Below are 24,953 nucleotides of genomic sequence, written 5' to 3'. Positions count from 1 at the left end.
GCCCCGTACATAGTAATAAGCTTATTGAAATTTTTGTATTTTTCAGAATATCTCAGTCTGCCTGGTACGAATTAACCCTAGTTTATTGGGGGATCAGTTTACACTATTAAGTAGCCTTGAACCTATGGAGGTCAGAGAAGAGTTCAAGTTTCCTTGTTATGATATCGGAAGAGGTCCACATTCCTGGCATAGTTATTTTTCTGGCTACAGCTTAACTAGGGCACTTCCTTCTGGACTTCAGGACCTATAATTATCTAAACTGTACACAACCTTTGGTGCAGGCTAAGGAAAGTTCTGTGCTTGTTCTGTACCATCACAGAAGCGTTTTAGAAATGATCTCAGCTCTTGTCTCCTCCATGGTTTGGCAGCCATCCAAACTGCCAGAGGAGTCATTTTGCTGTAGCCTTGACCACTGTTGACTTTAGCTCCCGTATCACTTTAAAGCTGGATTATCCTACCTTGACTCTGGAGAATAAATAAAAAGATGGCTTTACCTCTTTTCCCAAACATGAGTTTCTTGGTGCTATGACCTTAATATTGCAGCTATTTCTAGGAACATACTCCTAAGTGCAGCTGTCTGAGAATTTTAGAAGTCTGACAAACTGAATTTGGCTTGGAAAAGTAGCCAGCACCTAGTCTAAACACCGCATCCTCTTTAGAAAATGCTAGTTACGAGGAAAGGCGCGTCTACTTTTGAGTCTGGAAAAGGTAAGCTAGGTGTCAACAGCCCTTGGACCTGTGGATTACCTTCATTATGGGAGTGGGCCCTCGCAAAGTCGACATCTGGTCGTTCAAGTCAGAGTTACACCTCAATTGCAAAGGCCCAAGTAAGGGATCTTTGCTTGAGACCCTAAGGTGAGGAGCACTCTTCCTCAGGAAAGGACAATGCCAAAGCCACTGCCTGGAAACTTCCACCCAGGTCTCTCCTAGATCACTTTATTTGCTAGAATGAAATTGAGAGAAAAGCAGGAAAGGGCCAGTAAAGATAAAATTAATTTATTTGCCCTCAACAGCTCCGTGGGCCCCACTGGGGCCCCACAGTCCTAGCATGCCCTGCAGCAGTGGGCTGGGGAGTCCAGTTCTCCGGAGTGCCTGCTCCCTTGTCCAGAACTGCCTTGAGCTGGGTCCCGCTTGACCCCATCATCCCGCTTCCACATGCAAGAGGTGCCCAGGCCCGCCTGCAACAAACCTGAGCCTGCCTCGGGCAGCAAGGACAAGGCCCTGTGGGTGGCTGCAGCCTGATCGCTGTGGACTTGGGTGGGTAGGTGAGCGGGAGGGCAGAAGGTGGGTCAATGTGGTTCAGTGCAGAGAGCTGCTGTTCTGTTCTTCAAAGGCCATCTTGCCCAGGAGCTGGCTGTCCAACTCCACCCCACTCACAGGGAGCTGGAAGAAGTTCATTTCAGCTGCTAAGGCTGCCATGGCAGAAGGGTCCTGGCCAAACTGAGCTCGCAACATCATGTCCATTTTCTCCAGCCTCCTCTTGAGCCGCTTGGCCTCCCGCTCCCGGATGAGCCGGGCCTGCCGCTTCTCCGGGGTTTCATTGGCCCTCTTGAGCCTCATGGCCTCCCGATCCCGCTGCAGCCTGCGAGCGCGCTGCTCGTCTGTCTCCTGCATGCGCTGTAAGCGCTTGGCCTCACGGTCCCTCATGCGCCTTACCTCCCGCTCCTCGGGGGTCTCATTGTCCCGCCGGCTCTTCTTGGCCGTGCGCTCTCGTTCCAGCCGCTGCAGCCGTACTTCCAAAGGCTCATTCTGTCGACGGAGGGCCCACTTGCGTACGCTCGGGGTCTGAGCTTCCAGTAGCTTCCGGTAGGCAGCACAGTTGTTGCATACAAGCAGAATTCCAGCAGGGTACACGGGAGGACTAAAGGCAATGTCCTTCCCCTCAGCACTGGAGGGGCCCTCACTGTGGGCTGGGGGTAGGGATTCCAGATTAAGTACTTCAGGAAGTTTCTCGCTGGAAAGCAACAATTTTTGATGGTTAGTATCACCTTATAGCAAGGCTCAGGTATCCATCCAGTCCTGACTTACTTGTCCTGCCAGGCCAGTTGCTCCAAGTTCACCACTAGGGGTCAGTTTGAGTGCTTGGGGGAGACTCCCTCACCCCCCCTCCCCCCTTCCCACCCCCCCCCCCCCCCCCCCCCCCGTGTTCTTCTTTGGGCTAGGGGGTCTACCAAGTCTTAAAGCCCACCTGGAGTTAAGAGACTGAGCTAACGGCCACAGCAAGCCACTAGAAATCAGATGGGCCCTTACAATGTGCAGTTTTCATTCAAGCTGGAGTGATGGTGTTTGGTAGGAGCTGTGCAGGGCAGTCCTGCTGTGGCAGGAGGCTCCTCCTTGAGGTAGAGGCTGCCTTCAGGGGAGGTACGTTCCATTGGCTCAACCTTCTCCCCTGGCCAACTCTGCAACTAGGGCTACGTACGACACAAGTCACACAGTTCCTCTCCCCGGGACACAGGACACAGTACGTCTTCACATCAGGACCCTCTCAGCACCCTTTAACTTTCCCCATGCTTTATTACGAGTGTTCTTGGACTTCCCCACATCTCTTTCCAGATGAAAATATTATTCTGATAGGAGAAAGAAATGGGAATTCATTTCCTTTTGGGGATATCTAATGGAACAGACACATTTACTGGCCTCATTGTTTGTATGAGGTTGGTCCAAAAGTAAATACGGTTTAAAAGGTTAAAATAATTGCAAAAACAGCAATTACTTTTGCACCAACCTAATATTTCCAAAGAGTCAAGAATCACTAGCCTTTGCATTAACCTATCTCTAGCCTTTACTTCGACCTAGGAAACCAGAACCCCCCACACCCAGAGGGTTCGGTACCCGACTAACCTGTTAAATGTGGCATGGCTGGTGAAACGGGCTCCACACACAGCACAGTTAGACCTCTGGTCCTCTGAGTGGATGAGGAGGTGGCGACCCAGTGACCCTGGGGAGCTAAGGGCCCTGCCACAGACAGGACACATGTAGCTCTTGGCGCTCACCACTGCAGCAGTGTGCTGTAAAACAGAGCCTTCATCGGTCAACTCATGCCACCTCCAAGACAATCTACACTCATTTAGGAACGACTCGCTGGGAAACTTCCCCTTTCCTTAGTCTCAGAACAAGGGACTTGCAACTATTCTCCCCATTTAGCACCTAGAAAATTAAAAATCTCTTGTATTACAGGCCTTCAGAAGAGCCAGGCCATTCAGACCATTGCTCACATGTCATAACTTTGAGTTCTGATGACATTCTGGGATATGTGGCTGAACTGAGAAACAATGGGGCTCCAGAGCCAGGACCGTCTTCACAGCCTGAGAAGAATTCACGCTTGGGATAATTTCTCTGACTGCTCGCTCACTCTGTGCAGGTCTAAGTGCAGGTGAAGGGAGCGACAAAGGCCAGTCTAGAAGCTGGTTAGGAAGACTGGTATCTGTAAGGGATTTAAGTGTCCTGCCTTCCTCTCAATCTTTTAAAAACAGTCTTCTCCTCTCTCTATGGTATGGTAAAACCCAGGTTGCCACGTGTGCTGATGCCTTTTCAATATAGCTTATAAAACATGCTCTGCGACTGGATCAGGGAAAAAAAAGAACACAAAAGTTTGTCTTATTCTGACCCCCTTCTTTATACTAACTTTCTCCAGTATTTCTGAAACATTTCTGTTAACTCAGTTTTGTTTCTTTAAAACAGAGCCCTCATTATTAACACGTGTCAGTTTTTATTCCACTATTTAAAATATGCATTAAGTAATTTTAAAAAATGATACTTAATTTTCATATTATGTCTGCCTGGGAACCCCAGAACTTAATTTACCCAACATAGCCCACTTATTCTCCAAAATGTTCTAAGGATTGGAGTGGAGTCAATGAGAGCAACAACCCAAAGTTCCTCTGGGAGCATGTTCCAGAGCCCGCACCTCCCCACCCCATACCTGGTACACGTGAGCAATCAGCTGCTCCCGACTCCCACAGTCTAGTTGGCAGAGGGGACACTGGCAGAGTCCAAGTAAGGGGTCCGAATTCAAATTCTCTGGGATCTGCAATTCAGTAAGTGGGCAGTTAATTAAGACTGTTGACCAGTCTCTTTCCTGCCTATACTACTTTTAACAGGGTATCTCATTATAAGCAACACAATCTGATATCACATATTATTCTTAGGTTTCCATACAGACCAAAGGAAAAACTAATGATGAAAGGGAATTAAATTTGCACCCATGTTCATTTTCTCCTCGGCTTCCTACAATTGAGGACAAAGGATTGCCACAGAGACAGCATATCTATTTTTTACCCCTAAAGTAAACTGTAGAGAAGATTAGCTTTCCCCTAACACGCTTCTTGCAGGAATCTTCAGGAAACAATTTAATGAGAAGATGGCACCTCAGGTAATACTTTGACTTAAATTTGCAAGCATATTCAAGAATACACCTCAGGAAGTCAACTAATAGTTTTGCAAAGGTGGACATTCTGACTGGAAAGAAATGGGGAGTTTTAGGAAAGAGAGCTGTACATGGGTATAGTGACGTGGGTGGAAAAGGACAGCTGAGTGTGATGAGACTTGTGTGTCTGAGGTTTGGGTAACTGGAGCTATTATATGTGGAGGAGAGGCATCAGGGCCAAGTAGAAGGGTAAGGGGGTTCCCGGACGCAGGAGCCATTTGTCACTTGCCTCATGCTCTACCACTTCGTTCCCACCAATGGGCTGTTCTGCATTTTCTAACTCTTTTTCCACTTTGACCACCCCTCCATCTTCCTCTGATGTGTGGGAAGAGACTTCATCTTGTGTGGTCTCCTCTTCATCACCCTCACTGTCACCTGGAACACACAAACTGGTCACTTGTTCTCATTTTTGCATAAATACATCTTGAGTTGCTTTCCACCCTAGACTTTGCAGCCATAATGGAAAACATTTTCAGATCTTCCATAACAGTTTCCATAACAGTTTGTATCAGTGCTTAGTTGGGTACAAATCATATTAAGTGGAAGCCAGATATAGCTGTTGTTTATATACACTCTAGAGAAAATCTGAGGCAAAACTGCATTGGAAAATGGTTATTGGGCCCTGTACATTATCATAAAAATAACAACTTCTTACACATAGTTCTCAAGTATCTCACACTTCAAATCACACCTCCCACATACCTCACACCATGCTCATTCCCACAACATACCACCTCTGACTTACCAAGCCTGCTCACTGATTTTATTAACTCCTTTTCTCCATAAGCCCCTGCACTATTTCTCCATGGTATCACATACTATTCTGTTCCAAGTCCCACTAATCTGTTCTCTCCCAACAAACCACACTTAAAGGGCACACTTAAAGAAACACCAGTAAGTTTTTCTTTCCTCTAATCAATAAAAGACGCTGTAGTCAATTAGGTAAAAATGATGTCACCTTATAGGGAAAGGGCTGTTCAGTACAATGGAAAAATTAGCACATCAACCAACCTCCAACAGTTTGTAGTGGCATTTGACTCACTGAGTTATTATTCTGCTAGTAACTTAGCATTTTAGCTAAATTAGTCCATTGTTTCTGTTGGTTCTTTGGATTATCTGATGGATGACTAAATGCATTAAGTAGAGGGAACAAGTCATTCTTTACTTTAGGATGAAATATAATTTATTGTGACTAAAGTAAGAATTCAGTGTTTTAGGGGGCAGGATGTGGCTGTGGGGAGGTCTGCCTGTGGCTGGGGGATCTGCAAGGTTTGTGTAAACTGATTTTCTACACTATTAGTTATAAAATGCTGTGGGGGGAAATAATTTAAAAAGAAAGAAATTAACTCACGGTAACAAAGGTAGTTCTTTTCTAAAAGGAAAATAAAGTGCTAGTACCTTGAAGATCACAATAGGAAGCCAAGCCTAGGGAAGTTGTCAGACTCCAACCCCATCCCAACCCCACCTGGACCCTTGGTCCTGACTGTTAGCCAGAGAGAAATACAGGATAGAGTTCCACGCATCTTTTCTGCATCAGCACTGAGACTCAGCTTGCCAGCTAACAGTGCTTCTTGTCTTCTCTCTACAATCCCTTACATAATTTCTAAATCCACCAGTATCTGGGCAAAACTGATTACATTCCCCTTCTTCCTAAGAAAATCTAAGCAAATTATCTGCTAGTAGTTAGGTGTATCTACTCCACTTGGTTCGTGTACTGGATTTGATATGGTATAGATGACTTATTTCACAGCCCAAAGCTTTAGTTTGAATCCCTCTCAGTAATGAAGGGTTGGCACAGATTAGATCTGGAATACTTGTAAGATTAGTCTAAGACAACATTATATCAAACTCATTTTTATAATCTATGAAAAATCCAAATATATCTCTCTACTAGAAAGATTAAAAAATAATAATAAGTGTGGGGCGGCCTGTCGGCTCAGTTAGTTAGAGCGCAGTGCTCTTAACACCAGTGTCACTGGTTTGAGTCCCACATGGGCCCGTGAGCTGCGCCCTCCATAACTAGACTGAAAACGACTTGACTTGGAGATGATGGGTTCTGGAAAAAAACACACTGTTCCCCAATATTCTCCAATAAAAAAATTTCAAAAAGTAAATAAATAAGTGTGCCATCTAGAGGAATGATGCATCTTTTCCAGAATGGAAGCTTATTTGACTTTTTATGGATATTGTCATTCCTATCTGTTACTCAAACCGGTGGCTCCGACATGTTTTATAGAAATATTTGGGTTCATATTTCTCTACCTGAGCAATTAATTGGTAAATTATTGTTTTTGTTGCTAAATTATTAGTTTGAGGGGAAACTGAAGTTCCTAGAAGGTTGCAGAACTCTTCTTCCTCAACCCCAAATGTAGAGAAGAATCTGAAATGCGACAATGAATTAACACTAATAATAACCAATATCAGATGGATGAGATTTAATAAAGTATGGAAATCATCCTAAAAAATAATATATCTCTGTGTATTTATTCAGACAGGTCATGGAACAGACGACCACAAGGCTCGACTGGTTTCCCGCCATTGGTCTTTCCCATCTCTTAGCCACAGGGGTCTACTTAGGACGTGGTGTGGGAAGGAAAGACCTCAATGTTAGCATTTTATATGATGTAGAATCTCACTCGTATGTAAATCCTCTTGTATGACATTAAAACTAGGCCCGTGAGCAAAAGTTTTATTAATGCCACTCTTCCATTTTATTAGTTATGAATAAATAGATCCAGGGAAACATATTTTTTTTTTTCATTTGACCTAACCCAGGGGCTATTTGGGCACTAATTATTCTTATGCCCCTATCTATCACAATCACAAACACATCTGTGTATGGCACTGTGCCAAGTACTGCAGTCCCTGAGTTAAAAACAAACAAAACTCAAAATGCCAAACCTGTTCTCTCTCTGCATAAGCACATGCCCATACACCTTAGAACACCTCTGGGAGGGAACACTGAAGACCCACACCTCTCCTTCTTCATGGCTTCCTCCCAACCCCATGCACAATCCCCAGAGCACACACACTCTGACAATTCTTCTCCCATTGCCCTGAGTCATTACCAGAAGGTGCAGAACTCACTGCTACTGGAGTCCTGATCTCTTAGTTGTTGGATAGCTTGTCGCTGACTGCCAAGTTCTCCTGGAAAATCAGTTTTCATCATCGCCTGGCGGGCTTGCTCCTCTAGCCCAGCAAATACTTGATCCCCTGGTAGTCAAAAGGAAAAACAGTCAGGCCAGCAGCTGGGTAGCACATCCCTAGGCAAGTGGGTTGGAAAGTCAGACCATCAAAGGTAGGAGACAGGCAGGGACCGTGTGGTGGAGTCATTCATCTCGAAGTCAGCTTGTTGCCTACAACAGTTTCTGGGTACAGCTACTCTTCCTGAGAAATAAGCCAGCTGCTCTAGAAAGCATCATCTGCTTCCCTTAAATCCTCCTTGACTCTTTTTCGAAAGGTGATCAAATGCTACTGTACAACTTTAGCTTCAGAATCTCAATTTCATTTACAACCTGCCATCAGGATTGGGGAGATAGAGGTAAGAAGAGGCAAAGGGGTAGGATGAAGATAGGGCAACAAATCTGGGCACAATCTTTGAATCTTAAGGTACTAGCATTATGCCCTGACTCAATGTCTATCTCTGATTACAAACACATGCTTCAAATAATCCAGCTAAGTAACAGTATCTAACCCCATCTTTCATCCACTCTCCTTCTAAGACGTGCTCTAGAAGTTCTTCCTTGACTCCCTTTCTAATGTCTATCAGAATTAGCCATGAGAAAATCAACTACTAGTTGAATAATGAATTCAAAGGAGAACAGATAATATATGAACTCATTTCTGCTGAGGAACAAACTTCTTGAAACATGCCACTTAATGTGCAACAAATATCTCATCTGGTATTGGTCTAATGATCCAATATGGTCTTTTTTTTTTGTTTTTTGTTTTTTTTAGTATGGAGTATCAAAAAGCCCTGGACCCCTCCTTGATTATGCATTTACTTCTGATGAACTCTGCCTAGGATCTGTGTGGTTACTGAAGAGTTAACATTTAAAGGCTCTTTTATTTCCAAGAGGCCAGGCATAAGGAGAAAAGAGAATTGGGTTTCTCCAGGTTTCCATGATCTCAGTCAGAGTGGAAACTACAGTCTCCATTCTCCAGCCACCAAGAGAGAATAATAAAAAGCCCTAGTGAAATGTTTGACAATAGACCAATAGCGCTTTCTTACTGTAGAGAGAAAGGGAAGTAAACAGGCTCAGGTTCCAAGGCAGGAAACAATGATGTAGGAGAATGAACTGGTCAGTTGACCTGCACTAGTCCTCAGGCAATGAAAGAACGGATGTGAAGTAGGCTTCATGTGAAAGGTGTTCGTTCAGCAAATATTCATTGAGCATTTACTATATGCTAAGTGCTGAACACTAATAATAGCTAGTATCTGGCACTTTCTAGTTCTAGACTCTTATGTTAGATACTTTGTAGTTGTTACCTTTCCTTAATTCTTTGCAAAATTCTATGTGGTAGGTATTACTACTCAAATTTTACTTAGGAGAAAACGAAGGACTATAGTGGAAGTAAATATTCAAACCCAGGTCTGCCCAACTCTTATATCCATATTTTTAAACTGCTTTCCAGTAGAGATGTAAGCAGAAGGTTAAGCAGTTCATCAGAGTGGTTTTGCTGAAAACAAACGCTGTCTCTGTGAAAAGAATGGCTCTGATCCAAGTGTTACTTTTATCTTCAAATCATAAGAAAATGATAAACACAATCCAAATATCAAAATAATCTTCCCAGAGCCAGTATATAACCAAAGGAAGCATCATTTTGATGGTTTCAATACTATGTGATGTTACCATGCCCGGGGTCAGAGTAACTAGTGTTATAGCTAGTCTGACTGATACTGTGAGTGGGAGTAGAGGTGGTTAGTGTTCACATATACTTCCAGCCACAGAGCCCTCCAAGTAAAGGAAAAGTAAGCTGCTTTAAGTCCATTTTTATAATACTCAAGATGATACCCTGGATACACATTACTAGTAGGAAAGGAAAAAGTGAATTCTGTGTTATAGTGTCTCCTTTCTTTGCTGTAGTAAAATATTTAATTTCTCCATGTTGGTTTCACTGTAACCACAAGACCATGGCCAACTGGAATAGTTACTGAATTCTGGGTAGCTGCATGTTTTTGGACCTGGTGGCTGTGGGCAGATATGGCACTAAGGAACAAGTTATATACCAGCATGTAATTATCAAGGTCAGATCATTCTCATCCGTGATACTGCTCATCTCTAAAGAAACGTAGCCAGAAATCTGCTAGGTTTATAAAATACTATAAACATACACTTCCCCCCGCTTCATAATAGGGACTCACTATTGGATTAGTAAAAAGGCAACTAAAAAGATATGTACTTTTCAATATTAGCTAGTAATTCAGTTTAGTCTCCATCAACTGGAGCACAAAATTTATTTTTGCTTATTGACTAAGCAGAGAAGGGTCTGTTCCATACAACTTTCCTATCTAGAACTTTTGCTCACCTAGGCAATCTCACCTAGGACAGTTGGGATATATTAATTCTGTCATTCCTTTTTGGCAGTTTGGAGAGAAAAGCTGTGCTCTTATATTTTATTCTATTCCTGATTTAAGAAAAAGGCTAAAGTAAACTTTATTCCTCAGGGCTATTCCTATTTTAAACAACCAAAACAAACTACATGAAAACCATTAAAAAAAAAAAGTCTGATTTTGGCAGACCTCATAGGACAAGATATGTGAATGACCTTCCGATAGTCATTATTCACCTAATCGTTAAATCTGGCTGTCCGGAATTATCCTTTCATAAGAAGGTAGTAATACTTGCTAAAAGTATGTCACATTAACGTAAACATAATGTGATCCACAGAGATACCAGTGATTAGGAAGTGTTATACAATTGCCTGCTTGTATAATGTAGAATTATTATTTCCTTCTACCTTGAGACTGTTGGAGTAGGTTAAAAATATCCTCTGGTCTCTAGATATAAATGTAGGGCAACCATCTTATTTAACATGGGTATTTATTTGTCTATTAATAGTTGAGAACGGATCATCTAAGCATCATAGTAGAAAGCAAGGTGCTACCTCTCCTTACTCTCTTATGAAATCAAAATACTGTTTGATTTGGCTAAGGTTTTTCAGACCAGAGAAAAACAAGGCCATGCAAGCAAGTTTGTAGAACAGATGAGAAGCCTGAGATGAAAGTTATTAGAATGGCAAAGATTTTACAATTCTCTTTCTTGAGTCCTTAGTGCAGTTAAATACATGCAATTTCTGGCTGACTGAAATAAAGTGTAGCAGCTGAAACATATTCTAACAGAGCAGATGTCAAATTAAAAAAAAAAAAAAGGGGAGTGAGGGGCTTAGGATTCCATTTCTAGTTGACAGTCTCTGTAAGGTGCTATCACATTTGAGAACATAACCATTTACCTCACAAGGACGCTGACAGAATGAATGAAGATAAAGCAAGTTGTACTTTTTAGAAAAAAAGGGACTTTAAAGGCTTTTTTTCCTACTTCTCTGTAAAAGCTGAAAGCTTTTAATTAAAGTTGAAAGTTTTTAATCTCGTATGTTCTCTGCAATCTGAAAACAAAAACTCTTAAGAAAAAAGTTTTCCTTTTCTTAGTGGTTTGCTTGATGTAAACATACCAAATGAGTGTGAAAGGCACTCTATTTTCAATCTCTCTAGAAAGAGCTGACAAAAACTTGTACTCAGAACGTATGAGTTGAAGCAGTAGGGTGGGAAGAAGGTCTAACAGAGATTTCAGCCCATGGGCAGTTTCTCTGTGACTAACAATTCTGGGCTTTTATTCCAAAAGCTCTCGTCAAGTCTATTAATGAACTGGATAAAACACAAGAGTCTGCCTGGATATTTCTGGGGAAAGGAGAGATCATGACGGTAATTTAGATACAGAGACAGTCCTGAGGAAAGCCAAGTAAATGTCAGAACAGCCTGCCCATTGGCTTCTAAAGTGGATAGAACGAATGCTGCCAGGCTACCGCAGTGGGATTCTTAATATATTCTTTTCGGCAGGCTTTGAGCTTCATGCCACACAACTTCTTCTTCCCAGAAGGCAGATCTAATGGAGCTCAGCCATTATTCTGCTCAAGTGCCGACTGCCTTTGATATTTAAGCAAAGCTTCTGCAGACTTTCCTGCCTCCCAGACCTTGAGTCCATTCCATTTACTTTAAATAGATGAGCAGCATTAAATTCAATACATTTGACTGGTTCCATTTCACTGCAAGAGGATAGGAGACTCAAGTGGTGAGAAGACTGAAATTACCTATTTCTACTTTCCATTATTGTCACAGGCAATGAGAAAACCTTTCAAAAGAGGCAGGATCAGCTTCAGTCCCCAAACAGTAAATAAATAGAAGGTCCTCAGAGACCAGCAAATCTCAGTGTCTTTTCTTCTTTGGTCAAGCTTAGTCCATCACCTGAGAAGCCTTCCCAGTTCCCTGCCCAAATGCATCACTGAAAACAGCCCCTCCCTGGGGGTCTGCTTATTAGCTGCCGCGGAACATTTCTATTCACAGCTCTCTGCATGGTCACCACCACAGGAGCTGCAAAGTCCCACCTACTCCGCCACAATACAATGTTCACTTGCTCTGGGAATTGCATTTCTGCAGCTGTGGATGTGTGATATTCTCCCCTCTCCGTGGCCTATTTGTCTATCTGTTTTCCAACTCTAATGCCAGCTCATCCTGGGTTTGACTGACTGTAGTGGGAGGAAATGCAGCTGATGCATATATGATATGTGGACACAGGCATAGACCACACAAGCTTTTTCTGGTCCACCTGGCTTTACCACAATCACGCCATCTTCTCCCCAGTTACTTTCCTCACATCTAACCAGTCTCTTTGGACAGGTGGTTTTTATAGGCAAACGCCCAACTCCTATGAATGCCTTATTTGTGAACTCATTATTTCTACTAAGAGTACCTTTTCTGCTCTGCCTTCTTGGGGTCACATCTGTGTCTTTTATCAGTCAGTACTCACCTTCGACCAGAGAGAAGACAATCTTCCTAAACCGTTGTGTTAGATCGTGCTACAGATACTTCATTTTATCTCTCTTGACAAGCTTTACATTCAGGCCCACTAAATTTTACTGTTTTAGCAGGAATTTCTAAATCCTTCCTAAACCACTCACCTTTATATTAAATAGACTTCCACACCCACCTATTCCAGAATACACTCCTAGAAGCATCCAACTTGTTCTGTCTTATAAAATTGTTCCAGGACTCAAAGAATTAATTGTATATGGAGGTTTGCTACCCTAACCTCATTATCTTGTTAAAGTCCTCTTAATTCCTCTGTTCCTACTGTTTTCTCTTCTATTCTTGAAATTAGCCAATAAGATAAGGTACATAGTACCTGGCAGGTAGTATGTTTTTAATAAATTTCAGTCCTCTTATCTTAACTCCTGTCTAATCTCTCCTTGCAAATGTAGGTTTCTTTCCCTTTAAAAAAAAATCTCTCCTATGTTACCTCTGAATTCTCTTCAAATGTTGCTGTACTTTATTTAGTCCTCCATAATAATAGGGAGCTATTTGTCTCTTTTGTAAATACTTGGGTAAAATGCTTATCTCCCCAGATCATAGGAACCGGTTAATTATCTCAAATCTACATAGATATAGTTCTGATAATTTAATAAGGTACTTTAAGGTACTTGAACAACCTCTATGAGCAGTGCTAGAAGTACAGAGAGAGAGAGCAGGAAATAGGTATATATGAGATATGGTCTCTGCCCTCTAGAAGTTTACAATCCAATTACTGAAATAAAACATACATACAAAACTGTAGAGAAATAACACAACACAATAGTACATACCTGGTCTTCCTGTTACCAGTCTCTCCCCTGTGTGATCCATCCTTCACAATGCCATATAGTCCCAAAACACTGCCTTCTAAATGTCACTCCACTCTCCCTGGTTAAAAACCTTCAGTAACTCCTTCCAGTCTACACAATGAAGTTTGAACTTGTCCTGGCCTTCAAGCCTCTACAATATAGAGTCAAACACCTCCAACCTCTTATCTCTGACTTCTGGACAAATGACAGTTCTGCTTCATCCCAAGTCTCCTTGACCCCTGAACATAAGTATTCCCCCTTGTGTCTTTGCTCACAGTTTTCCCTACCTGATTTTATATTTCCCTTCCTTTTTTTTAAAAAAAAAAATCCAATTTCTACCTTAGCTTCTAGGACCCAGTTCAAGTTCATTGTCCAGGGCCTATCCCATCAAGCATTCCCTGCTACGTCCACGGACCTCTCTCCCTTCCCTTAACTTCTGTAGGACACACAGTCTGTAGCCCTATTTGGCACTTCGTATATGCTGTGTGTGTGTGTGTGTGTGTGTGTATCTGTGGCTACATTACAGTCTTATATATCCTTATATTGTTTTACAGCCCGGGCATCTAACATATGGCTTTGCACGGAATAGATATCCTATAAATGTTTGTTAATATAAGGATGAACTAAATACACTTACTCCTAAGACAGGTTTCGACTACCTTCTTCAGCAACCAGACACACTTTAAATCCATCACGTTCAACACTTTCAACCCTTTTTTCTTCACAAATTAGTGTGAGCCTCTCACCTAAATTCAGATTACTTTTCCATTCCAACCCTCAATGTTCCCAGATTCCAGAAGACAAAGCCCCAATACTCACAGTGAACTTTATTTGGATTTGTCTGTTTCCGACGGGACATGTTTCCCTGATTCAGGAGCTCTGGCCTTTCCCAGTTTCACGACTGGATATGTTACTACCTCCTTGCAGGGTGCTGACCTATAATAAAAAGGATATTGTTAGCACATGTCATTTTGCCCAGATATTACACAAAATTAACATTTAAAGACTTTTAAAAATATTTCTTAAGTATATAAAACTCACCAGTTATAAATAATTGAACTAATTAAATAAAGAAATTAATAAACCTCTAGCACAATATAAAAGGTCCCAAGAAGTTTAAGAGGGGACTCCTTTAGAGGATTTAGAGAATTTCACTCTAAATCTATCTGTTGAATCCAGAATACTGTTAAGCAATCATGATCAAGGTCACAAGATAGAAAAGGAAGCAAACAACTCAGGCAACCAGAGTTAGTAGTACAGCGGGCTCAAAGGGATAACCCCAGTGAATTATAAAAGGAAGCAAAGGAAGCTAAACAGGGTGGCAGCTCACATGCCTGCAAGAAGTCAAGCCCTGCAATCTGCACCAATGGGGAACCCCAGATGTTTTTCAAGAAGTTATCTCACCAGGAGGTGACAAAGGCATCACATCCCTATGAGAAAGGAAACATCTCCAAAACTTTTAAGCATCTGTAAATGAAAACACAGGAAATACAGGGCACTAAAGCAAATCAGACTTCCAGTGTTGAAGATGGGCTCTCACCAGAAGAGCCTGATGCCATCCACATTGTTGAGTATTAATTCAGCACTCCAGTGTGAGACACCAACCTGGCCCTGCTCACAGGCTCTGCAGTGGTGGTCAAAGTTAATAACTTTAGTGCCTCTTCTCAGTCCAGCCTCTATGTCGCGAAGGTATCAGTGGGAGAAACAAAGAGAAAAGCTCCCCAAATGAGAAGTGCTGCAGAGACATGCACCTGCTCTCCTGAAATAGGAGGGAACAGATACTTAAGCCTGGAGGTTTCTGGTTAGTTATAAGACAGTCTTTCCCAGCAGTAAGTGTTGTTAGAGAGTCTGAAATGAATTAGTATTGGAAGCTGTGACATTTTCTTTGAAAGATTAAGAGTGAATAAACAGATACAGACTAAAAAGAGACATTCTGTTTCCTACCAAAGACAAGAGGGACCTAGTCACCCTCTAAGTTTTCTTTCAGTTCCTGCCTTCCCAAATTGTACTCACACTGAATAAGCAAATATAAAATTGTAGTTTATCGCTTTAAGAGACATGAGAGGCTTCTACTAGCTATAGTTTGCAATTCAGTTAGTGAAGACTCACCTCCTGTTATGCCAACTAACTCCTCAATGTAGCTAGAAAGGAACTCAGACCTGTAATCAGATCCTGCCTCCCCTTACCAAAAGAAAGAAACCGCAAATGGCAAAGACAGGCCTCCACAGGAAGTGGCAAAGGAAGCAGCTTTCAGGCAGTCTTCTATCATATCTGCATATCAAACACAGTTCTTTTTCAGACCTTTAATTAAAAAAAAAAAAAAATCTCCAAATATACATAAAAATCAATTTTAACTATTTGGAGGGAAGTATGCTGAGTGTTAATGCTAAAGGTATGTGTTCTCTAAGTTTTATTTATGTAGATCATTTCTTTCTAATCAAGTAGTTATTTTATTAATGGAAGCAGTGAATGAATTTTGGATAATATACACTTTTCCTGTAAGTCTGTAGAATCACAAAGTAGGAAGCTGAATGAAATGCAGGTTCATTTTTTCTACAATTTGCATGGCTACACCTCTCTATTGTATAAGGAAAATACGAAATCTTAACTGATCTTTAAATTTTCTTCCCATCAAGATCAGAAATTCAAACTGTGAGATAAAGGTAATAAAGATCCTGCTGAAGGAAAGCCAAAAAATTTGAGACAGGCTCTATTCAAATCATCTTGGTGAGGCAACAGTTCTATACTAATGCTACAAGTCGGAAACAGAAGAGCATCTGCATATTTAAATCAGCACTGTCCACTACATCTCATAATCCTCCTAGTGGCCAAATGGGGCACTGACCAGATGGTACCCAATGGGACTTCACACCTGAAGGATTAAGGAGAAAATAAGCAAATACACTCCCATCCTCAAAAAAAGAACGCCTGGGATGGCCCATAAGCTCAGTTGGTTAGAGCCTGGTGCTGATAGCACCAAGGTTGCTGGTTCGATCCCCGCCTGGGCCACTGTGAGCTGCGCCCTCTTTAAAAAAAAAAAAAAAAGCAAGCCTGTGGGGTCGTGGACTCTTGAAAACAAATAAGAAAATAAATAAGTAAGTAAATAAATAAATGGCACTGGAAGTACATTCTTGACCACACACAAGATCTCAGGGGTTAGACAACTGTTTGGTAAGCATTACAAGCTAATAAAATCCATAGACATATTGCCTGAAAGATTACTCATTCAGTTTTACTATGAACACTGCCTCAGTTCCCAAGCCTGAATTTGAAACCAACACAATAATGTAAACGGATAGCTGCCTGAACATCACCATCTGGAAGAAAACCGGGATGGAAAGAAAGGTAAATGTTGAGATTCAGGTCTACAAGGGATTCTATTTTAAAAGGAAAGCAGCTTTGTCTGTCTTTAGAACGAGGTTAAGAGTCCTTGGGAGGGGGGCCAACGTCTCCCCTTAACACTGTCCCTGCTCTCCCACAGGTGTTGGGTTGCAGCTTCCAGCACACACCACAGACTTTAAGCAAGGAAAAAACTGGTGAAATCCAAGCTTTAAGAAAAGAGGGTGCACTCCCACCTCCAGCTCTCGTGCGGTTCCCACGGAGCAAAGTAAACTCGCCTGAATCCCAGTGATTTGTATCTGCCAAAAAGGAGAGGACAAGAAAGCTGGTCACGTAGTCGCCTCGCTGTTCACCCTGTTCCCACTTCTCTTTGGTCTGGAGCGGGTGTATAATCAGCTGAGATGGTCCCTCTGCCTTCTTCAAGCATGAGCTCAGGTAGATTCCCGGGAATTATCACAGACGAGAGCCAGTGGTCTTCCGAGGCGGCTCAGACAAACCCCCAGACAACACAGTCTTCTCCGAAATCTAAATTTAGAAGCCTTTCTGTGAGACGGCGACGCCGGACTGATACCCGGGTCTGCACTCCCACGCCCATCCTCCCCCTCCCCAGCTCCTCCCCAGCCTGTCAGACGCCGGGGCCGTCCGGGCTGTTCTTGGCCAACCCGACCTGGGCCCACGCGGGGAGGACGGCTGCGCGGACATCCCTACCGTGGCAGAGGGACTGAAAGAGGAACAGCCGGCAGGGAGCCAACCGGGTCCGGCCTCGTCTCGGGAGAGCGGGGCAGGGGGTGGGTCGGAGCTTGGGCTGCCCCCGCCCCCCCAGGCCAGAGCGAGCCCCTACCCCCCTCCCCAGACACAGACAGACAAAAGGACCGACAGCCTGCGACCCGGGGGGAGGTGAGGAGCCCCTACATCCTCAGCCTGGCCCCGGAGGGAAGGAGTCGGGAGTCTTTTTACCCCGCGCCTCGGCGCTCCGCCGCGCTCCGGGTCCCTGGGCCCCGCCTCCGGACAGACGGACCGCCGGACAATGGGCCCCCGGCCGCAGCTTGGGTCGGCCAGGCCGGGGCTCTCCGGGACTGGGCCCCGGCAGGCGGAGGGCGGCTGCGGGCCGAGCTGCTGGCGGGGAGCCGAACGGCAGAGCTGCAGACGGACAAAGCCAACGGCAGACAGACAGACGGAGGGGGAAAAGATGGCGACGCGGGCGGCGGGTGCGCGCTGTTCGCGCACCCGCAGCGAGTGGGGCGCGTGCACGAGCCTCTCCTCTCTCCCTCCCTCCGTCTCCAGCCTGGTCCCCCTAGCCGCTCCCCAGGCGCGCGCTCGGTGTTGTGGGCGGGGCTTGAGGGGAGAGGGGTCCCGGGAGGCGGGACTTAAGGGAGCATCCAATCCCAGACGTTCGAAAGGGGCCTCGCCTTCATCTTCGCGCCCCACGGACCACCCAGCTTCCCACTCTCCTTGGTCTTTCTCTAGCGTTGTCAGCCCCTCAGCTCGTCTAACTCCTCCTGGACCTGTAAACTCCACCCTCACTGTCAGCCCTGATCCTGGTTTCCTACCCCACCTTCGAGTTCAGCCACAAAACCCACATCCCCCAACCACAGCTCCACCGCAGGCTCCCCTCTCCTTAGTCCGACCTGACTTAGTCTCACCCCTCCAACCGAAACCATCTTCCCTTCGTTGCCCCACACTTCACCTTTCTTCGACTCCCAAAGCATTTAATGTGACCGAGACCTAGGGACCACGAACGTTTGTAGGAGGGGCTAGATTCAGGTCGGAACCTCGGAGAAGAAAAATCTTTATTTTTTGTTTCTTTAGATATTTAAGTCTCCAACATGATTCTCAACCAATAAAATAACTAGCTGTAGACCTATGATAGGAGCATAGTATTAATTTAGAGCAGGGTAACTTGTGGCACTGTTGCTACTTAAGGTGCATTTGGAGCAATTGAGAGTGGTTAGACTCACTTCCTAATTAAACCTCCTTCCCCGTCGTCGTCTCTTCTAGTTCCTCACTACTTTGCTTCTTCTCATTCTTTCTTCTTGTAGAAGGCCTAAGCCTACCTCTGACATAGCTTACTTGGAGAAGTAGGGAATACGGTGGGAAGAAGATGGAATCTGGTCCTAAAAGATCCAGCTTTGAGTCCTACTCAGCTCTGTTACTGATGAGCCTAGTGACTTTGAGCAAGTCACTTCCCTGTTCTGAACCTCTGCTTCCTAGAGAGAATAATAATGTAATAATTCCTGGTCTCTACTCTCATAAGGTTGTGTTAAGTAAAATGAACATGTGAAAGCATTATGCCAATATTCCTTATGATTACTGACCCCACAAAGGCAGAGCTAATGAGGATGCTGACTCTTGCTTGTAAAGCAACAAGTCCTGGTATTTGCCGAAAGTGCTCTTGAAAAATGTCCTTCCCATAAATCTCCAATGAGATCATATCATTGTCTGCATCTTGTGTTTGATGTGAGAGAATGGCTGTATTGAAGGATCTTGGTCCTTCACAATTGTATGGTAAATAGCTCATTCATTCATTCATTCATTCATTCATTCATTCATTGTAGCTGGAATATTTAGGTAGGAATTATTATTCTTTAACTTCAGTTAAGGAAACATTTTCATTTCATTTAAAATTTTAATTCCTAGGTAGCCAAAAATTGAATATTCTCATCCAACCAGAAAGTTTTTAGAAAGTTTCGTTTAAGAATGCAAACTGGAAAAGATATTGGCTTTTATACTTAACAGTAATTCTTTTTTTTTTTTTCCCTACATCATCCCTGAAGTAGTCTCCCTAATAAGACAAGTGTCCATTGGATACCCTACAAAATCTTTACATTATTGATTATATTCCCCAAATTGACTTTTGCATTCCTGTGGCAATCTTGTGGTTACCGATTGTGCTTTCTCATCCCCTCACCTTCCCAGTTATCCCCACCCCCACCTAGCAACCCTCAGTTTTTCCTCTATGTCTCTGAGACTTTAACAGTAATTCTTAATGAGTGTAGACTGAGGGATACAAATATAGCTTCATTATATCACTTTAGAGCTGGCACAGTTGACATTTTCAAAGTGAAAGTTGCTAACAGGTAAAGCATTAGGAGAAAGCCTCCAGTGAAATTTCTTGGCTCATCATTAAATTACTATGTAAAGTTGAGCAACTTGTTCCATCTCTGAGTGGCAAATAAAATGGGATCATAATAATGCTATTTTTACAATCTTCCTGTGCCCTAGAAATGCCGCTGAGGTGTTGTGATTCAGGGTTAAAATCAAATAAGGGAATATTATAAAATGAGGAATTAGTTTATTTTTCCTCTGCTTTTACCTAAACTTGTTCTGTATCTAGATGCAGAGTAATATATTATGGTTTTTTTTCAGCTTCATTTTTTTATTTTCCCAATCCACTTACATAGTTATGCTATTATTTTGTGACTTCAACTGTATTAACTTTCCCTTTAAATATCTTCCTAATCTGTTTTATATTTATTGGCTCCTACAATGACTTTATTAAAATTTTACATTACAACAATATTGGTGGGATAATTTAAAGAACTTCATTAAAATTTTTATTTAAGATATAATTCACATACCATGTAATTCATCCCTTTAAAGTGTGCAATTCAGTGGTTTTTAGTATATTTGCAAGGTTGTGCACATCACCAGTATCTAATTTCAAAATGTTTTCATCACCCCAAAAAGAAATCCCACCCCCATTAGCAGTCACACCCCATTTTTCCTCCCCTGACCCGCTGGCTACCACTTAGCTACTTTCTGTTTCTATGGATTTGCCTATTTTGGACATCTCACATAAATGGAATCACCCAGTATGAGGCCTGTTGTGTCTGGTTCCTTTCACTTAACAATGTTTTTAAGGATCATCCATGTTTTAGTATGCGTCAGTATTTAATTCCTTTTTTATGGCCAAATAATAGTATTGCATTGTATAGCTATGCAGTACCACATTTTACTTCCATTCATAAGTTGATGGATATTTGTATTGTTTCCACTTTTTGGCTATTCTGAATAATGTTGTTGTGTACAATTTTTGTGTGAAAACATTTTCAATTCTCTCAGGTACATAACTAGGAGTGGAATTGTTGGGCCATATAGTAACCCTATGTTTAACTTTTTAAGCAACTGCCAAACTGTTTCCCAAAGTGCCTGCATCATTTTATATTCCTATCAGCAATATACGAGGGGTCCAATTTCTCCATATCCTGGACTACACCTGTTATTGTCTATCTTCTTCATCATAGCCATGGTAGTGGATATGAAGTGATATCTCATTGTGGTTTTGATTTGCATTTCTGTAATGACTATGGATGTTGAATATCTGCTCATGGGCTTTTTATTGACCAGTTAGAGAATGTCTATACAAATCTTTACCCATTTTAAAATTGGGTTGCCTTTTTATATTTTTGTAAGAGTTGTTTTTTTTTTTTAATATTATGGATACTAGACCCTATAGGATATGCTTGCAAAATTTTTCTTCCATCCTGTAGGCTGTCTTTTCACTTTCTTGATAGTATCCTTTGAAGCATTAAAGTTTTTTATTTATATGAAATCCAATTTGTATGTTTTTTCTTTACTTGCTTGTGATTTAGGTCTCATTTCCTAGTCCACAGTCATGAAGATTTACACCTGATCTCTTTTAAGAGTTTTATAGTTTTAGCTCTGACCTGTAAATCTTTAATTCGTTTTGAGTTAACGTTTATAGAGATGTGAGGCAGTGAGATACAACCTTATTCTTTTGCATGTGGATATCTAGTTTTCCCAGCACTATTTGTTAAACAGTCTCTTCTTTCCCACACTGAATTGTCTTGTTCTCCTTGTTGAAAATCAATTGACCATATATGTATGGGGTTTATTTCTGGACTTCCAATTCAATTCCATTTACCTATATGTCTACCTTTATGCCAGTATCATTGTCTTGATCAGAGCCTCATATTTTAAGGAGATAATTTAAACTTTTGAATTTATATTTAGAATCTAAAATTATAAGTTTTCATTCCTTTGAATTCATTTAAGGAAAAATTAAGTTTTCTAAGATGATTACAATGATGATCAGTGTCATGGGAACAATTTGCTTTGAGAACTCTTTTAATCTTATATATGAATCCAAATCAGAGTAATAACCGTGATTTAATGCATTTTTCTTTTCATTTTTTGATAAACTCAATATATATGAATTGAAGGTAAAACCAGGATGCAAATTATTATGTATATGATGTCAAGTCTCAAGATCTGGGTTCAAGATTTGATCCTGGCACTTAAACTGTTGACCTTGGACTGGTCACTTTACAGCTCTAAGCTTCACTTCCCTTCTATAATAACTAACAATCATTTCTGATCTACAGCTGCTTCATAGGGATGTTGTGAGCCTCAGATTGAGGTAATGTGATTGTAAGTACCTTGAAAATTGCAAAATGCCACAGAGATAGTTAATATTTGTATATAGCCCTAAGTAGTGATACTAATAAGTTCTCTGAAGTATCATTCCATAAATACTCTAAAAATGTTCTTGATTTTTTTGCTAGGTCTTAGGAAGACAGATGTCCAGAGTGGTTCCTATTTCATTTTATATTCTTTAGCCTACAAGCTTTCTGAAACTTTCCCCTTCCTAAATATCAGTACTTTAAAAAAAAGGCAAATTACTCTCTGGCCATCATCTTTCTTTTTTCTCTTACACAATGTGTAGTACTATAGTAAACATGTTAGGCTTTGTGGGCAACATAGGGTTTTGTCACATACTCCCCTCTCTCCCCCTTTTTTTACAACCCACTAACAATGTAAAAACCACTCTTAGCTGGAGAGGCCGTTCAAAAACAGGCCTGACTGATTTTGGCCTGCAGGCGTGTTACGGACTCTTATTCTGTTGGGTTCAAGCTCTACATCAGGTTTTAATTTCAGCCACTAGTTATAATCATTTACACAAAAAAGAGTTACTGGTTAACTAACCAAAGAAATGTTATGTGTTACTTTCCAAGCAGTAAAACAGGATTTTCAAGTGAAACAGGGTGAGTCAGTTTTTGTTTTTTGGATTATGTTTTGCATCTGAATAAAACTGGTCTGTTTAGCTAGGAACGGAGATACTACTTTGAATAACTGGCTGGTTGTGGTACAATTCATATTTATGTATTTATTATAGGATGTAAATAATAGAAAGGGCAGGACACAGGTGATTGCTGAATCCAAGCCACTGTAGAGTAGGAAGCAACTTTTCTAAATGAATCATGTCATATTTAGCAAGACATGGGTTTAATGGCACTTTTCACTCATCTTCACTGTCACTATTTAAACAAACTTGCAATAATGTCAAGGATTCCAAACATTATCTAAATATACTGTGCTACTGAGGGCATGGGGAAATAGAAATTTTCATACATTGGTGGTGGTGGTATAGATTGATACTTCCTCTTTGAAGGGTAATTTGGAATTATCTGTTAACATTAAAAATATACCTACCCTTTGACTTAGTTCTTCTGCTTCTGGGAATTTACCCAATAAGTATAATACAATCCATGCAGGCAAATATCTAGTCATTGTAACATTGTTTATACAAAATATTGGAAATAACCTAATGCTGATCAAAAGAGCAGTGCTTAAAAATTATGGTACACATATACAATGGAATATTATGCAGCTCTTTAAAAGAATATGAATTATTGATAACTACTGATGTGGAATAATCTCCAAGCTATGTATCTTAAAGCAAGTTATAATACTATACAAGTTACAGTATAATATGTATAGTATGCTACTATGTGTTTTAAAAAAGGCATATATATGTACACATAGACATATACATATGTATGGTTTTATATGTGGGAAGTGATTTTATATTACTGAGAGAATTTCGATAGGATTAAATGTTTTCTGTCAGACACTGTTCTAAGAGCTTTTCATAATTAACAAATTTGATCCTCATAACAACTTTATGAAGGTAGGTGATATTATTCCCATTTTACAGGTAAGGACACTAAGCACAGAGATTAACTTGCTCAAAGGCACAAAAATCTGGTAACAATGGTTATTTCTAGAGTGGAGGATTGAAAGACAGGGTCAGAAGAAGGAGACTTAGTATTCATTGTATATCTTTTTCAGCTGTGTGTGTGTGTGTGTGTGTGTGTGTGTGTGTTTTGCCATGCTTATGTATTACTTTAAAATTTTTATTTTTAAAAAATTATCTGTACCATAAGGGCAAAAGACTATCATGTGCATACCATTTACAGGATAGGGCTTTGAGAAGGAATCTGTTCCAGGCCTCCTACCTAACTTCTGGTGGTTTGCTGGCAATCTTTGGCGTTTCTTGGTTTGTAGATGCTTCACCCTGATATCTGCCTTCATCTTCACATGGTGTTCTCGCTGTGTGTTTGTCTGTCTCCAAATTTTACCTTTCTATAAAGACATAAATCATATTGGATTATGGCCTACCCTGATAACATCATTTTAATTTGATTACCTCTATAAAGACCCTATTTCCAAATAAGGTCACATTCTGAGATACTGGGGGTTAGAACTTGAACATATGAATTTTTTGGGGGGATATGCAATTCAACCCATACATGGGTGTCAGATTTTTAATATACATACCCTCTGACCTAGCAACACCACTTACAGAAATCTGTCCTTAAGAAATAATCTGAAAGTATGCACAGATATTCTTAGAAGGATATTAACTATAGCACTTTACAGAACATTACTGAAATCAACCTAAATATCAATAAGGTTTGGCTTAATAATGGCATACCTGCTTCCACTGTCAAAGATGATACGGATCTATACGTATTGACATAAAAAGATACGCAGAATATATAAAGTATAAAAAGTAGTTTTACTGAACAGAGTACACATTATTATTCTATTAGTCTTAAATTTTAAATATACATATTTAAAAAAACTATTAAAATTGTGATACAGGTCACGGTTGACTTCTGCGATTACAGGAGGTGCTCAAAGTGGTTACCATCAGCGTAATTTTAATACAGTTTTTTTCCTGTCTTAAAATGTGTATACATATTTTGGCACCCTTTGTATATATACATATATATATAAATTTGGAATAATATATTGTAAAAAATTAATAATGGCATGGAAATTGTTATATAGACCTTTCATTTTATTATACCCTACATACATATATATTCTCAAATTAGTAAAAACAATAAACATATTTCTACTCTGAAAAAACAAAAAGTACTAAATCCAGTCCCTTTTATTCTGCTTTTAAATTAAATGTGGAATTGAATCAGAATGTACTTTTTGCTGGGACACAGGCTTAGTCTGGTAGTTCCTGGAGGAAAACTACCATTTCCCATGTAGATAT

At 41.1% G+C, this 24,953-nt stretch overlaps 2 protein-coding genes across 21 annotated transcripts in view; one reads left to right on the top strand and one right to left on the bottom strand.

Moving 5' to 3' along the window:
* Positions 1 to 975: 975 nt before the first annotated feature.
* Positions 976 to 23,978, bottom strand: ZNF821 (zinc finger protein 821). 20 transcript variants are annotated; one of them, XM_081031692.1, is made up of 9 exons: positions 23,899 to 23,978; positions 16,876 to 16,938; positions 15,487 to 15,571; positions 14,120 to 14,236; positions 7,514 to 7,639; positions 4,656 to 4,801; positions 3,923 to 4,027; positions 2,842 to 3,008; positions 976 to 1,954 (listed from the first exon to the last, which is right to left on the bottom strand). In XM_081031692.1, the coding sequence occupies exons 4-9, from the start codon at positions 14,157 to 14,159 to the stop codon at positions 1,300 to 1,302; spliced, it is 1,239 nt and encodes a 412-aa protein (XP_080887818.1). In that variant the 5' UTR covers positions 14,160 to 14,236; positions 15,487 to 15,571; positions 16,876 to 16,938; positions 23,899 to 23,978; the 3' UTR covers positions 976 to 1,299. The 20 variants fall into 20 exon arrangements, with proteins under 20 accessions (XP_080887818.1, XP_080887831.1, XP_080887822.1 ...); XM_081031705.1 differs by lacking the exons at positions 15,487 to 15,571; positions 23,899 to 23,978 and adding exons at positions 14,906 to 15,059; positions 17,597 to 17,958; XM_081031696.1 differs by lacking the exon at positions 23,899 to 23,978 and adding an exon at positions 17,597 to 17,936 and having other exon boundaries at positions 7,495 to 7,639; positions 15,487 to 15,601.
* The window catches only part of IST1 (IST1 factor associated with ESCRT-III), a 28,533-nt gene continuing 26,195 nt past the window's right edge, over positions 22,616 to 24,953 (top strand). The window contains exon 1 of the mRNA XM_081031713.1: positions 22,616 to 22,644. The gene's annotated coding sequence lies outside the window, so the exon portion shown is untranslated. The remainder of the gene's footprint in view (positions 22,645 to 24,953) is intronic.

This window comes from Rhinolophus hipposideros, assembly GCF_964194185.1.
Source record: "Rhinolophus hipposideros genome assembly, chromosome: 21".
Classification (NCBI taxonomy): Eukaryota; Metazoa; Chordata; class Mammalia; order Chiroptera; family Rhinolophidae; genus Rhinolophus; species Rhinolophus hipposideros.
This window is presented reverse-complemented; position numbering and strand designations above follow the sequence as displayed.